The sequence below is a fragment of the Heteronotia binoei genome, chromosome 13 (assembly GCF_032191835.1).
Source record: "Heteronotia binoei isolate CCM8104 ecotype False Entrance Well chromosome 13, APGP_CSIRO_Hbin_v1, whole genome shotgun sequence".
NCBI lineage: Eukaryota > Metazoa > Chordata > Lepidosauria > Squamata > Gekkonidae > Heteronotia > Heteronotia binoei.
The window spans coordinates 59,872,818-59,889,385 of record NC_083235.1 but is presented as its reverse complement, the minus strand read 5'-3'; the positions used below and the strand labels follow the sequence as shown (position 1 = coordinate 59,889,385).

At 42.9% G+C, this 16,568-nt stretch overlaps 1 protein-coding gene across 4 annotated transcripts in view; it reads right to left on the bottom strand.

Annotated features, from left to right (window-relative positions):
* Positions 1-16,568, bottom strand: part of TBC1D16 (TBC1 domain family member 16) — an 80,420-nt gene that overhangs the window by 16,228 nt on the left and 47,624 nt on the right. For all 4 annotated transcript variants that reach the window (XM_060252384.1, XM_060252386.1, XM_060252385.1 and 1 more), the window contains one exon: positions 4,302-4,499. In XM_060252384.1, the coding sequence (XP_060108367.1) occupies positions 4,302-4,499 (198 nt within the window). The remainder of the gene's footprint in view (positions 1-4,301; positions 4,500-16,568) is intronic.

Here is a 16,568-nt window from a genome sequence, read left to right as displayed (position 1 = left end):
TGTGTTTAAAGTAGCACCTGTGCTACAGTGACATATTTAGGAAGACTATAAGGACGTTTTGTCTGAGGAGGTGTCATCAATTGTTGACCAGTTTAACCGGATTACGCTAGGGATCCTCACAATATTCTTAACATCTAAGGAATGACTACAGAGGGAAAACTATGTGAAGGACAGAGAAATCCCCCTGCTGTGAAATATGGTGCCCTTTCATTTCACCCAGCTTCAAGTATCTATGTAACCCCATTACAGTGACAAAATCTTGTTTGAGATCAATTGTGCATTTTTTTAGGGAAAGATTGCATTGTAAGGATTTCTATTAATTTGATTTAAAATATTTTGGATAAGTCATACTGGGAAGTGAAAAAAGGAGAGAGTAGAATGTGGAAACAAACAAAAAAGAAACAGCAGCAGCAACAACCTAAATCTCCACTGTGATTAATGTATAAACTAGGCCTGTAGCTACAGTAGGCATTTTGGGGCCATGTCCCTTAATTAAAAGCCACAGCCCACAAGTCCTGCTGCTAGAAAGCATTTAAAAATATTTATTAAGTTGCACCAGCTGGCCAGGTGCCAGGGCAGCAGGCAGGCGAGTGGCTGGCTCTCTACCTGCCAGCAAGGCACCAGGGCAACAGGTGAGCAAGCAGCTGGCTCTCTACATGCCAGGCCCCAAGCTACTCTGTGCCAGGGCGGTGAGCAAGTGGGCAGGCAAGGAGGCTGCTGTGTGAGTCAAGTGGCCTGCTCATGTGACCCAGCCACCATGGGTCACATGACTCCTCCCCTGGAACAGGCGCACTGCAGAGAGGCAACAGCCTGTGCCTTACTGATTAGCTATTTGTTTGCATGTAGCATGGACCATCATTAATTAAAGGTAATTAACTTAACATTAATTTAATTAACTACCCCCTAAGGACTTTGCATGCCCCCCAACAGGGGAAAAAAACCCTGGCTGCTATAAGCTATGCCAGTTGGAAAGCCAAAGTGCCAGACTTGGAGTGGGAAGACCCAGGTTCAAATCTCAGCTAAAAAAAACCATCCCAAAAAGGAAATTCTCTTTGCCCATCACTCCCTCACCCAGATTAAGGTAAAGATCAAGTCGGATAACCTTGTCAATACTTTCACTCCAAAGGGGGTTTTGATAGAAATATGATTTTTGTTAGCACGTGGATTCTATGTTTTAACAATTTATTAATAACATATGGTTACAATATTTAATTGTCTCTTTTCTATACTAACCCATATGATATTTCAACCCCCCCTCCCTCCCATATTTGACTTCCCTGAAGTTATAAATTTAAATTCAATTATAAAGGTACCACTAACCAATCAAAATTCAATACATTTCTTTTCTCATTAATACTAAAAGATTGTCCAATGTCTTTTTACATTCCATTCTTTCTCCATGTATCCTTTAAATTTCTTCCACTCCTTTTTGAATATATCTAAATCATAGTCTCTTAAGGTTTTAGTTAATTTGTCCATCTCACTCCACGATAAAACTTTCACGATCCAATCCCATTTCTCTGGTATTTTCCCCTGTTTCCACAGCTGCGCATACAATGTCCTAGCAGCTGAGAGTTAGCACGTGGATTCTGTGAAACAGCACAGCTTCTAAAATTTAGAGTCTCTGTAGTGGTTTCTTGCACTTTTCAAACACCGATCTCTAAATCTGCCTATCTTATATTCTAATAGCGAAGTCAGCAGATCTTTGGATATTTAAATCCGGTGACCAGAGCTGTGAAGGGGCAAGACAAATCTTTCTACAAACCTGAAAAGAGCGTTTGCAGAAAAATGTGAAACCTAAAATAATACATCGGGGAGGTTTTTAAAAAATCCAGAAATGATAAAAGGAGTGCCTGTAGCTTTAAAAATGGATTTCATCAGTGGTTGTTGCTAGGCAACCACAGTATTGCATAGGCTAGGTTTTTGTGAATAAAAAGGCGGGGGGGGACAGGTCCCTTTTTAGGCCTACTTTGGCCTTCAAGGGAGGATTCATTAGGGCCAAGCCTGACTTGGGTTGCCAAGCACTTGATACCACCCAAATTACATGACTCAACCAAGCTTGGCTGCTTGCTACTCTTCAACAACAACCACCCTATGAAAGTCAGTGTGGTTTAATGGTTAGAGCAGGGGTGTCAAAAGCATGGCCTGTGGGCCTGATCTGTCCCCCACTGGGCTTCTATCTGTCCCACTAGGAACTGCCAGCTTCCTGCTTCCTTAATATGCAAAGGTGTCTCAGGCTGATCCATTGATAAATCAATGGTTATTTAAACAGCAGCTTTTGGTAAGGGCACTCAGAAGGAGAGTGGTACGGGCCACCTGTAGCACCTCAAGACCTGCAGTATCCAGTATGGCAATCTTTGAAATTTCACCTCACATAAACAAGTTGATCGTAATTCCCAGGCAAACTCCTCTTTGAAGGCAACTTCAGTCAGCTGGCTGACTATGCACAAGGGAACTGAGCAAGGCTAGATGGCTCTCTTTCCAAAGTTCAATAAAGAAAAAAGAAAAAGGGAGAAATGGGCTCCAACTGTCACTTCTTTCCCTTCACAGAAGACTGTCACAGTGTTGCCTCCTCCCTCTCATCACAAGAATGTGGGGTCTCATCACAAGTAGTATATACTTTTACTAACTCCAAATCCTACACTGCAGTTTCAAAAAACTGCAATTACAAAACAAACAACACATTATGCAACGTTTTGTTGTGGGTCCCCACTTGTGCATATCCATTCGTGTATATCTGGGCTGCACAGTATTCCTGCAACCGGTCTAGCACAGAATCTGGTCAACTTCCCAGTGACTCTCTGTAGGCTCCATAAAATTCCTTCAGAAAAGAAGACAGCTACAATACACTGTGAAATCCAAATGTCAATAGCTTAGTAACATCTATAGACAACACGTTTCTGGGCAACACAGCACAAATCTGGAAAAAACACAAACCAAAATTAACTCCAGAAATGACAAAAATGGCATCTATAACAAATCAGACCTGGTTCATACTGGGCCAAGGTAAAACAATCTTTTCACCACAGACAGAGCTGAAGACAATAAGAACTGAAAATCTATTACATAAAGGGAAAAGCTTAACGAAATCATGTTTAGAAACTATACCGAACCAAAAAGTACAATGGTTCACATACCTACAACTGAAACATTTTCTTGAATAATCACAAATACAAGACTTAGTGTACAGATCAATAACAAAATTTGAAACAATATTAAAAAATGTGGAAACACAAAAACCAAGACTTATCACAAAGGTTTACAAATGATTAAACAACATAGGAGAGAAAAAGCAACTGACGTATCAAAAGAAATCACGTGCAGATCTAAACATTAACTGGTCGAATCAAGAGTGGAAAAAAATTTGGACATCTCCCAGTTTTACCTCCAAAGTCTTTGCTGTGAAACTACAAATGATTAAAATCTTGAGCAGGTGTATCTACCACTCTCAACAATGTCTAAGATTGACAAGCAATTCTCTCCAAACGGTAAAAAAAAAATGTGGGTCTGAAGCAAACTTCTTTCACTGTTGGTGGCAGTGTCCTGCTATTAAAAGAGTTTTGGTCGCTAGTAAAGATGATAAAAGAAATAATTAACGTATCTCTTCCAATAACTCCTGAAATACTGCTACTAGAAAATTTAACACTTCACATAGATGGGGCAAAATAAGAATTAATCTCTATTTTGCTTTCCATCGCAAGAAATATAATTGCAACAAAATGGCTTGATAGTAAACCACCTTCCATAAACCTATGGTTACAAAAATTATGGGATTACTTTATTCTGTCAAAACTTGCATATCTGAATCTGTCTCCAAAAAATTATGAAGGAAAAGAAGTTAAAGTGTAGTTTCCGGTACTTGATTATTTAGCTCAAAAAATATAATTCCAAACAGTCCACTGTATCAGACAATGATTTATTTTTAATATTAGAAATTTTACCTATTATGTAGGAATGCTTTTCATTGTAGATTTGTTTTCTAATTTTGTATTAAGTATGATTTTGCTTTATATGCTAATTCTGTTGTTAAAAGAATAAAAAATATAAAGAAAAAGAAAGACAAGAAAAAGAAAAGAAAAGAAGATAGCCATTCTTGGTTCAATTTCAAATGCACAAAAGGAATTGCAGTCGTTGTCAGACAGAGTCAAGTGGAGGAGCTCTGGGCCACCCAAAAAGAACAAAAGAAGACACTGTTAGAACCACCTAGGCAGGTTTTCATCTACAGAATACCCAATAGTGGCAACTCCTTCCTGTATTCCTGTATCATCGCTCACAAACAGCGACACAAAAATGTTTGTTACCTGAAAAAAAGACGAAGAGATCTCATCTGTCCCAGGTCAACTCTGAAAACCCCACAGATCTGTTCCAAGGCAAACACCTTCTGTTGCTCATCCCATCTGGAGTTCTGCACTTGCCCGTTGTTCTCTTGGAACTGGCAGTTGGGATCAAGGCTTGAACTGGAGCTTGTTGAGTGAATCATGTGGCTTTTGCATGGCTCTCTACAACAAATGAGAGTGGTACAAGACAGAGGAAGTAGGAAGGGTTAGGAATAATTTGAAAATTACTAAACACAAGAGCCAGAATGGTATAGTAGCCAGAGGGGCAGGTTTTGAGCTAGGAAACCTGGACGCCACTTTGTGGTCCTGGGCAAGTCACTCTCTCAGCTTCTTGCAAAAGGCTTCAGCGCCAATAAATGGTCTGAGCTGCCTAGGAACAGAACAAGCTGTGAATATCCATTAAACTTTTAAAAAGACAAGATCCTTTTAGTTAAGTTTTTCTTAAGTCAGTAGGAGCAGGTTGAAAATAAATCAGCCAGTATCATAATGCCCCTGTATAAATTGATGGTGCAGCCTCATTTGGAATACTGTGTACAATTCTGGTCACTGAACCTCAAAAGCTTTGGGAAAAGTCCAGAAAAGGGCAACTAGAATGATTAAAAGGCTGGAGCACTTTCCCTATGAAGAAAGGTTAAAACGCTTGGGGCTCTTTAGCTTGGAAAAACGTCAACTGAGGGATGACATTATAGAGGTTTACAAGATTATGCATGGGATAGAGAAGGTAGAGAAAGAAGTACTTTTCTCCCTTTCTCACAATACAAGAACTCGTGGGCATTCAGTGAAATTGCTGAGCAGTTGGGTTAGAACTGATAAAAGGAAGTACTTCACCCAAATGGTGAATAACACGTAGAATTCACTGCCACAGGAGGTGGTGGTGGTTACAAGCATAGACAGCTTCAAGAGGGGATTGGATAAGCATATGGAGCAGAGGTTCATCAGTGGCTATTAGCCACAGCTTATCGTTGGAACTCTCTGTCTGGGATAGTGATTCTTGGCGCTTAGGGGAGTACAGTGGGAGGGCTTCTACTGGTAGACCTCCTGATGGCACTTGGGTTTTTTGCCACTGTGTGACGCAGAGTGTTGGACTGAATGGGCCATCGGCCTGAACCAACATGGCTTCTCTTATGTTCTTATGCAGCCTTCCTCAAACTATAAAGTATACACAGCACAGTTAAAGTTCTGCATTTTGCCTAATACATTCCCATCCCACCCAGAAGCTCAGGCCTGTATGCATGGTCCCCCTTCCCCAATTTATTCGCATAACCTACCTATGAGATAGGTTGGACTGAGAGACACACAGGGACAGTGTGTGTATGTGTGTGTGAAAGAGAAGAGACTTGCTCAAGGTCACCTGGTGAGCATCACACTATAGGGAAGATCTGAATCTGAATTTTCTAAATCCTAATCTGAGATTCAAACCACAACACCAAAGTGCATAGTTTACAGCTAAGTAATCACAAAGGAGCTAGATCAAGATGGGTAGCCATGTTAGTTAGTCTGTCTGTAGTAGCAGAAAAAAACAAGAATCCAAGAGCACCTTAAAGACACAATTTGTGGTAGAGTATGAGCGTTTGTGAGTCACTGCTCACTTGTTTTTCAAGGGAGCTATTCATGATCAACCTCTCACCTCTTTTCTGTAAGTCTCAAAAAGGAGGTGACACAAGTTACTAAAAAAAACCCCTCTCCCAAATCATATTTATGCTCAGAATTCCTACAGCAGATATGGGACAAAATTAGCACTGGCAAACTGCACTTGATAGAGATGATGGCAGCTGAAAGCCACCCAGTCCCTGTGCTGTGAATGGGGAACAAGCCTAAGAAACTTAGAGCAGAAATTTCATTTCCACCACAGCCTCTTTGGGTGGCCTCTGCCACAACTCCCCGTTTGTGAAACTAAAATGGCAGCCTCTTTCATACAGAGTGCAATCCAATGCACTTGGTCCTTCAGAATCACTGTTTCATATCGTGTTTCACATAGCAAGGAATGTAAGAGGCTGTTTTGTACAGAGTTAGGTCTTTCGAGTCCAGTAAAGTCTACTCTAAACGGTAGCAGCTTTCCAAGATGTCAGATAAAGGTCCTTCTCAGCATTGCTACCTCAAATTCTTCGGTGCTGCAGGTGCTAGGGTTCTTCTAACCTGGGACCTTCTGCATTCACAGCATATGCTGTGCTACAGAACCAAAAGTCCTCCAGTCCAAGGAAAGCTTTTATTATCTTTAGTGTCATGGAAGCATTTTGGAAAGCAAAACTGAAGGAGGATCATCACCACAGGCACATGAGCATAACTTTAGGTTTTTATCCCTCTAGACATTCTCCATTAGAAACAACATTTGAAACAACTTTGCACTGTACCAGTACACTACAACGGTTAATAGTTAGTACGTCTGGACAGAATGACTGGCTGCTCAGCTGCTGCCATAGTGGCAGAAAATGGCTCTGCAACCAGAGTAGCTCAGGTGGGAAATGAAAGCATTTGGGGGCATGACAACCAAAGATGACGACGGAACAGCTTTGTTTACCCTGAAGGGGAGAGGGGAAGAAAAAGATTCTGCTGGCTATATTTCTTTCTCATAATCCATAAATAAAACCTGATATTCAGCACCTGCATATATATGCACACACAACACAGACAAAGCCATCTCCTTCCCAGCAGATTTCAAATTTAAACACATGCAAGTCAAAAATACATACCAGTCATGCTGCACAATTATTTTCAGTATTAAAAATGCTCTTTCTAAACAGGGACATATTTCCTTCAGACTCCCTAACAGGCAAGACCCTTATCCTGGGAATTTAAATAGGCTTCCACACAAAAGCCTTTTCTCCGGTAATATCGCATTTGTATACTGGGAAGGCTAGCAACAGCACTGCCACGCAACCCAAAATTACTAGGCAGAGTAAGTCAGACAAAGGTTTTTTGGCTCATTGAGCAACAAGATTCAGGAGACGTCACTCAAGGCCCAGAGTTTGGACTGCAGAAACTAACCCCCGGCCCCTGTAAATACCACCTCCCTTCTACCCCACCTCACCCCACCCCCAGAAAAAGAAAGAAAGCAGCAATGCTCTGGGAAATAAGTGAATTTTTAACTGTGACCTCTGGGATCTCGAAAAGGCCAATCCATTTCAACAGTCTGAAAGAGCTCTACTGTGAAATCATGGTTTGCAAAACAAGGCAAAAAGCAGGTATAAAAGCAGCCCCCTGAAAAGCCACTTTATGCAGTGTTTTCTAATCCGCTTACTGAACAATGTAGGCACTGAATGCTGAAGAAATCACACACTCAGCATGCCTGCGCAGAACATCCCATCAGTATGCTTTCCTACCCTGACAACATGGCCCCTGAAACTCGAGCCACTCTAGGCTACTGGAACAGCCTTATTTTTAGCATTCACTAGCAGACTGACATTCCAGTGCATGTCCCCTGGATAGCCAGAATGTGGGGCTACATTGTCAACAGAACCCCTGGTAGAAAAACCAACTTCAGCAATGCAGCTTGAAACTAGTCTTTGCATGTGTGTCCACACCGTGCAGACGAAGCCCTCTACTCCCCAGCCCACTTCAAAACGTAAATAAATGCAAATTGGGAAAACGGTTTTGTGCCAGAGATTTGCTCTTACTCCTTGTATTTGCACATCTTAATGTGCATCAAGATCCCAATGTACATCAATGTACACTGATTCTCTGTTCCACAGAGAGATCTCTTGCCTGTCCATTCTCTTCCCAACACAATCATAAATTCCTCGAGCCCTTTCACTGCATCAAGTTTTACCACTACCAAAAGCATAACCTTAAAGACAGTACAATTGATCAAAACAGACATTAAAATGCTCATAGGCATTTGGGGACAAACAGTAGCTCAACCAGTGAGGAGTGGCTAATATTTTCAGCTGCAAGCTTCCTTCTTAAGCCTCTCCCAATTCAAACTCTGGTTTTCTTCAGTTCTGAATATTCTCAGTATTTCAATCAAGGGTAGGCATCTCCTGCACTAGTGCTGACAGCAGAACACCAGACCATTTTGCTTGACACCCAGGGGCCAGATCTCTGTCCAAGCAACTGAAGCACTAGCAGGACTTGCTGGGGTAGCACTGGGGAAAAAGGCAACAGGCATATGGCTTGTGCAAGCGACACACACACACTGATTTGTATGGTATGCAGCTAAGTCAGAGACAAATCGCTGAATTGCTAACAGCACTGGTGAGGTTTTGCTTGCTTCAGGAGTGTCTCCAAACACAGTCTTCACCTCCCTCCGCCACCTTGTTTGCTGGCAAACCCACATCTTCACAGGTCAACATTTAGGGTTGCCAGGTCCTTCTTGGCAACTGGTGGGGAATGCGGGGCCTAGGCCTAGTTACCAGCTTTGAACAGGAAGTGACATCAACATGTAGGTGACTTCCAGGTGATATTCTGGTATATGGGCAAAAACTCTCTGGTAAAACTGGCCTTTACCATAGAGTTTTTGCCCAAATACCAGAATGTCAGCTGGAAGCTACTGGTGTGATGATGAGTCTTCCATGTCACTTCTGGTGTGAAGCTGGCAATGTAGCCTAGGTCTTTTTCTTTTTCATGTAAAGTCCCCTTGCTGTCCAGTTAATCAGGAGCTGGGGACAGGGCCTGGCAGCAGGGGGCCCCACCTCTACTGGGATGTGTCTGTGTCTAGCAACCCTATCAACATTGCATCTCCTTCCACCCAATTGAGCACAAATAGTTGTTTGGTCCTAGGTTACATTCTTCAAGAATTGCATTGGTTACTCTAGTAATTTAGCCAATTGGGGGATAACCTCCAGACTATATCTAGCACATGAATATGTGATGCAGATTCAGAGTAATAACCCTAAAACCAAGCCCTGAGATGGCCAGAATCTCTCTTAGGTAGCATAAACAAGCCTTCTGCAATGATGTACTGAAGGCCAGCCAGTCAAAAATTTATTGTATATTGCCATTGGCCATTACAAAACAAAACAGGACCTGAACAACAAAGTTTCACATTAACACCTTAAACGTTCCCCAGAAAGGTCAACCTCAAGAAGTTACAGCATTTGAAATTACTCTTGCTCTTATAGTCTTAGCTGCAAGGGCAGACAAAGAGACTCTGCAGTACACATGAGCATCATTATCAGATAACAGAAATATAATCCTTTCAGTTTCTGAACGTGCTTTTAAGGAGGGTAGTACTCCAGACAGAAATTTAATTCTGGGGGCATTGTAGAGTGGACAGGATAGAATATAATGGGGGAGATCCTCTATCATAGGTGAGCCACAAATGCAAAAACATTGTTCAACCAGTTAACAGAGTTGTTTGCGTAGTCTGAAATTGGAAAGCTGTAAAGGATGTTCTGATGTTAAATCTGGAGATATTAACCAGATATGGGGATCTCAGATGATCAGATTTGATTAGTCTGAACCAGAGGGCTACCTTAGATTTTAGGATGAGAGAACGATCTAGCAATGCATCTGAAAAATATATCCAATTCCTAAATTGAGAATTGTCATTTTGGGCCCCTAGGAAATCATCAGGAATAGAATAACTCTGGATAATGTTGCTGAGGTATCTAGAACGCCTGTGATCTTTTGATAGTAGAATGGTAATTCTACTATCATGAATGAATGGTAATTAAGGGAGGTATGATGAGAGGATTCACTCCCCCCCCCCCCCCAATGTTTTATTATAGCTAGGTGTTTTATTATAGCTAGGTTTTATTATAGCTAGGTGTTCTTATGGAAGGGAGCTAGATCGGGCAGTTTCAGAGAAAAATGAGTCTCGTTTTTGGGACTTGGTTTCAAATAAAAGAGGAAATTCCTACTCTCAGATGGACGCATACATACCTGGCCATGTTTGGTCTTCTCATTTTAACAAGGTTTTTGGGCCTCATCTCTCCTTAACGGGAGTAATCCTTCACTGGGGATCTCCCTAGATTGTAAGAACTTACCAACTTGGCCACCAGTCTCTGAATCAGAGGTAAGAGGGCTAATAGCCTCACTGGCCTCCAGAAAATCCCCTGGAGAGGACATGCTACCCCCTGAGTTATATAAGGCCTTTCCTAACTGGTGGGCCCCAATTCTGGCCAGAATCTTTTCCCAGAGTAACATTACAGGGGCAATTCCTCCCGGCTGGAAACTGAGTACTGTAGTGCCCATTCACAAAAAAGGCAATAAACAAGATCCACAAAATTACAGAGCTATAAGCTTACTTGATATTGCAGCAAAGCTTTATAGCAAACATCTGCTATCAAAACTGGAGGATTGGGTGACCGAGGAGCAAATCCTTCATCCCGCACAAGCAGAACATTGTATGGATGTCTAGTAAATGTATAGCCCACTCCTCATCATGCTGCAGTTGTGGCTATAATACTGCCAGGGTAATTTTGGGAGTAACCAGAATAATGCTCGGAGAACCACTCTGGTGTTGAAGATCTTAAGGAAAGAACAATCATGTTGTATTGCATGGAGTTTGCTATCCTGCTCCCTGATGAAATGGCAACAAGGAACACTGTTTTTGTGGTCAGAAGGCCAAGGGGCCAAGTGACTAGGTGTTTAAACAGTTTTCCCTTGAGTTTTGAGAGTATGAGGGATAGGCTCCACTAAAGGACCGGGGACTAAACTGAGGGAAAATGGTTTAGTAATCCCTGAAGGATTCTAGATAGGCTGGTAGACAGTTCTGGAGAGGAGCCAGCAGTCGTGGTACACGTTGGTGGGGAAATGCAGTCGTGAGGTCTTGGAGGAAAAATTTAGGTTGCTAGACAGGAGACTCAAGGCCAGGATCCCCAAGGTAGCCTTATCAGAAGTGCTCCACATGCAGGGCTGGAGAGACAGGCACAAATTAGGAGTCTCAATGCGTGGATGACACAATGGTGTAGGGAGGAAGGGTTCAAATTTGTTAGGCACTGGGATGCTTTTTGGAACAAGCAGGAGCTGTACAAAAGAGATAGCTTCCACTTGTCTTGAGAAGGAACCAAGCTGCTGGCGCTTAAAATCAAAAAGGTGGCAGAGTGGTTTTTAAACTGAATCTTGGGGGAAAGACAACAGGAGATTAAATGACTCTTGTTCAGGACGGCTCATTATAAAGGGTTAGCTGTTACTTCTCTACAAGGCAGTGGATTAGAGTTGTCCATTGAGACAGTGACAAACAATATGGACTGCCTGGCAAGGTCTCAAGGCAGCTGGAGAAAGGTTGCGGGCCTAACATGCCTGAGAAATTACAGATGTTTATATATAAATGCTAGAAGTGTCCGAGGTAAAATTGAGGAGTTGGAATGCTTAATGTTGAGGGAAAACAGAAACTGGGGGCATTTCAGAAACTTGGTGGGATGAGGAAAATCAGTGGGACACAGTGATTTCTGAATGTAAATTATATCAGAAGGATGGGAGGAAGGGTTGAAGGTGGGGTGGCTCTGTATGCCAGAGAGGGTGTACAGTCCAGTAAGACTAAGAGAATTAGATTCGCTTCTGGAAATGCTATGGGTCAAAATAGTGGGCCCGAAAGGAAGCTTAACTCTGGGAGTTGGTTATCACCCACCAGATCAAAAAATAGAGGATGATTATAAAATGATGAATGAATTAAAGATAGCAGCTAGATGAAATAACTGTGTCGTAATAGGTGATTTTAACTATCCACACATTGATTGGGTCAATATGTGTTCAAGTCGGGAGAAAGAGACTGAGTTTCTAGACACTCTCAATGACTGTACTGTGGAGCAGATGGTCACAGAACCTACCAGAGGAGAGGTGATCCTGGACTTGGCCCTAAGTAATGCCCAAGACCTGGTGAGAGATGTAAAAGTGATTGCACCACTTGGGAACAGTGACCATAATGTTGTTGAGTTCAAAAAAAGGTAAAGGTAGTCCCTTGTGCAAGCACCAGTCGTTTCTGACTCTGGGATGACGTTGCTTTCACAATGTTTTCATGGCAGACTTTTTATGGGGTGGTTTGCCATTGTCTTCCCCAGTCATCTACACTTTCCCCCCAGCAAGCTGGGTACTCATTTTATCGACCTCGGAAGCATGGAAGGCTGAGTCGACCCGAGCCGGCTACCTGAAACCAGCTACCACTGGGATTGAACTCAGGTCGTGAGCAGAGGGCTCTGACAGCAGTACTGCAGCTTTATCACTCTGCAACATTTGTATAAATAGGGAGTTGCCCAAAAAGACCAACACAAACACTTTTAACTTTAAAAGAGGTAACTCCTCTGCGATGAGGAGACATGTGAAGAGAAAACTGAAAGGAAAGGTAAAAAGAGTCAAAACCCTTGGGGAAGCTTGGAGACTGTTTAAAACTACAGTCCTAGAAGCTCAGATAAAATATATATTGCAGGTTAGGAAAGGCACAAATAGGTATAGAAAAAGGCCTGCATGGTTAACAAACAAAGTAATGGAAGCTGTAAAAGGTAAGAAAATAAGACCAACAATAAAAAAAATTTCAAATGCATTAGAAGCAGGAAACCAGCCAGGGAGGCCCTTGGATGACCAAGAGGTGCAAAAATGACTAAAGAACAATAGGGAAATGGCAGAGAAGCTGAATGCATTTTTTTTTGCCTCTGTCTTCACTGTGGAAGATGAGAAGTGCTTGCCCACTCCAGAACTGCTGATTTCAGGACAGGTATTGAAAGACCTGAGTCAGCATAAGGTGATGAGAGAGGAGGTCCTATGACTGATAGACAATTTAAAAATGGATAAATCACCAAGCCCAGATGGCATACATCCAAAGAAAGAACTCAAATGTGAACTTGTGGATCTCCTGACAAAAATATGTCATCTTTCATTAAAATCTGCCTCCATTCCTGAGGACTGGAAGGTAGCAAATGTCACCCCCATCTTTTAAAAGGGTTCCAGAGAAAATCCAGGAAATTACAGGACAGTCAGTCTCACATCAATACTGGGAAAGTTGGTGGAAACCGTTATTAAAGTGAGAATTAGTAGGCACATTGATGAACAAAAGCTATTGAGGAAGACTCAGCATAAGTTCTGTAAGGGAAGATCTTGTCTCACTGACTTGTTAAGAGTTTTTTGAGGGGGTGAACAAACATGTGGACAAGGGGGATCCAACAGATGTTGTTTACCTTGATTTCCAGAAAGCTTTTGATAAAGTTCCTCATCAAAGGCTCCTAAGTAAATTCAATAGTCATGGGGTAAAAGGACAAGTCCTCTCATGGATCAAAAAATGGCTAATTAATAGGAAAAAGAGTATAAATGGGCAATTTTCACAGTGGAGGGTGGTAAGCAGTGGGGTACTGTAGGCCTCAGTACTGGGTCCAATGCTTTTTAACCTGTTCATTAATGATTTGGAATTGGGAGTAAACAGCAAAGTGGCTTAGTTTGCAGATGACACTAAATTGTTCAGGGTGGTGAGAACCAGGGGGGATTGTGAGGCACTCCAAAGGGATCAGTTGAGGCTGGGCGAGTGGGCATCAGTGTGGCAAATGAGGTTTAATGTGGCCAAGTGCAAAGTAATACATAGTGGGGGGCGGGGGGAAATCCTAATTATAAATATACGTTGATGGGGTCCGAACTGGCAGAGGCTGACCACATCTTGGAGTTGTGGTAGATAACTCACTGAAAATGTTGAGACAGTGTATGACTGCAATAAAAAGGCCAACATTGTGCTGGGAATTATTAGGAAGGAAATTGAAAACAAATCAGCCGGTATCATAATGCCCCTGTATAAATTGATGGTGCGGCCTCATTTGGAATACTGTGTACAATTCTGGTCACACCTCAAAAAAGATATTATAGCACTGGAAAAAGTGCAGAAAATGGCAACTAGAATGATTAAAGGATTGGAACACTTTCTCTATAAAGAAAGGTTAAAGCGCTTGGGGCTTTTTAGTTTGGAGAAATGATGACTGAAGGGTGACATGATAGAGGTTTACAAGATTATGCATGGGGTAGAGAAGGAAGAGAAAGAAGTACTTTCCCCCCTTTCTCATAACACAAGACCTTGTGGGCACGCAATGAAATCGCTGAGCAGTCAAGTTAGAACAGATAAAAGGAAGGACTTCTTAACCAAAGAGTGTGGAATTCACTGCCACAAGAGGTGGTGGCAGCTGCAAGCATAGAGGGGATTGGATAAACATATGGAGCAGAGGTCCATCAGTGGCTATCAGCCACAGGGTACAGATGGAACTCTCTGTCGGGAGCAAATGATGCCCGTATTCTTGGTGCTTGGGGGGCAACAGTGGGAGAGTTTCTAGTGTTCTGGCCCCACTGGTGGATCTCTTGATGACAGCTGGATGGGGGTTTTTTACATGGAAGTATGCATTTAGCAGATCCAGTATTCAAAACCATACACCTGGATAAAACAGGAGGATGACAGAGTCTGATAATATTTAGAACTTTATTAAGAGAAAGTAGAGATGAGACTCACTCCCCATCCCCCTTAGTTTTTGACCATAAAGTATCTGGAGTTGAACCCCAAGTGCAGATCTCTTAAAGACAATGTCCTGAATGCTTTTTTTTTTTTTTTTTTGGGGGGGGGGTTGATCTCTGAGAAGACTTTTGGGGATGGGATGGGAAGATTTTATGATGGGGTTAGAGAAGAAGTGAACTCTTTGGCATACCCTTTTGACATAATACTGAGTAATAATACCCACTGATCTTGCCAGGTAAATTGGGAGTCTTGTTCCTCTGTTACTGGATATTCTGGGTACAGGCCCTGCCTAGTGCGTTGGTGGGGTTTGGATGACTAGGAAGTGGCCTTGCCCCCTGAGGTAGGGAACCTCCTCCTCGGTTGGGTAGGAGATTGGTGGGCAGGTGGGTAAGAGGCCTCTGTGTCTAAAGGCAGGATGGGGAGGGACGGTGGCTCAGTGGTAGAGCATCTGCTTGGGAAGCAGAAGGTCCCAGGTTCAATCCCTGGCATCTCCAAAAAAAGGTCCAGGCAAATAGGTGTGGAAAACCTCAGCTTGAGACCCTGGAGAGCCGCTGCCAGTCTGAGAAGACAATACTGACTTTGATGGACCAAGGGTCTGATTCAGTAGAAGGCAGCTTCATATGTTCAGGATGGTAACGCTTGTAGAAAAAATTAGGTTTCAGGTTGGTAGGATCACCACCAAAGTCTTAGTCATAAGCATCCTTTCTCATTTTGTTGAGCACTTCATCATACTGGCACTGAAGAAATTTGTGTCCTCAAAAGTCAGGCCTTCAGTTGTGGCATACGTTTCCTGGGGTAGTGCAGCTGATCTCAGCAGGAGTGGAGATCTAGTGCAATAGCCATGGCTGGGCTGCAAGCTATACAGTCAGCTGAGTATTTTGCCAAGGATATTTGGCATCTAGACAGCTTTAATGCCTCAAGGACCAGAGGTTTACAGTTCACACTCATCATCTGGTAACATTTCCAAGTAGAGTGTGATGTCATTACATAAGAAGAGAATGTAACATGCCTTTATATATTGATAATTGGCAGTTTTGAATATCAGGATAGAGGAGGCATAAACCTTTCTGCTTACCCTGTCCAGTTTTCAGTCCTCAGGGCTGAAAGATGGCTGCCCTTATTCTTGCCATGAATGTGGTCAATAACCAGGGAGTTGGCTGTGAGATGCTGAAATATTAGTGTTCATCCTTCCTGCTTCATTCTGTATTGATTTTTAATATGCCTGGCAGAAGGTGACACCAATGTTGGGGTGTAACCAAGTCCAATAATGACTTCCGGTAGACCAACCATGATGGGGAAGGTGACTGGGCCCAAGCCCCCCAAATATATAACTTTGAATACCAGATCAACAGTCCTAGGAGGAGCACAGAATACATCAATTTTGAGACATCAAGCCATCCAAATTATTGTTCACTATAGATGCACAAATCCTTCCTCAGGGAGTATATAGACAATTCTAGCATAGCATCAGAGGCATAGTCAGGCTCTGTCCTCAAAAGCAAGCTTGTCATGATTGAAAGCCAGTTCACCAAAGAACTGGGCACAGGGCCGGCACAACCCAGCAGACCACATAGGCAGACACCTAGAGCGTCATCCGACCTACGGGGGCAGTGGGAGCCCCCTCCCATGCCCTCCCTACACAAGCCACCATCCCCACCTAAGTTCCCTGCCTGCCTGCTGTCTGCCCCCCACCCCAGACGCTGCAGAGGCCCAGCCTCGCTCCCCCGCACTCCTGCCAAAATTGTCCGTTTGGCCTTTGCTCTGGAGAGCTGCGTACCCTGCCATCTGGACTGCTATGTGTGTAAAGGCATCCACAGGCCAATGGTGGCACTTGGGAGAGCAGCTCTCCTCTCCCTCCCTCGCCAAGTCGCTGG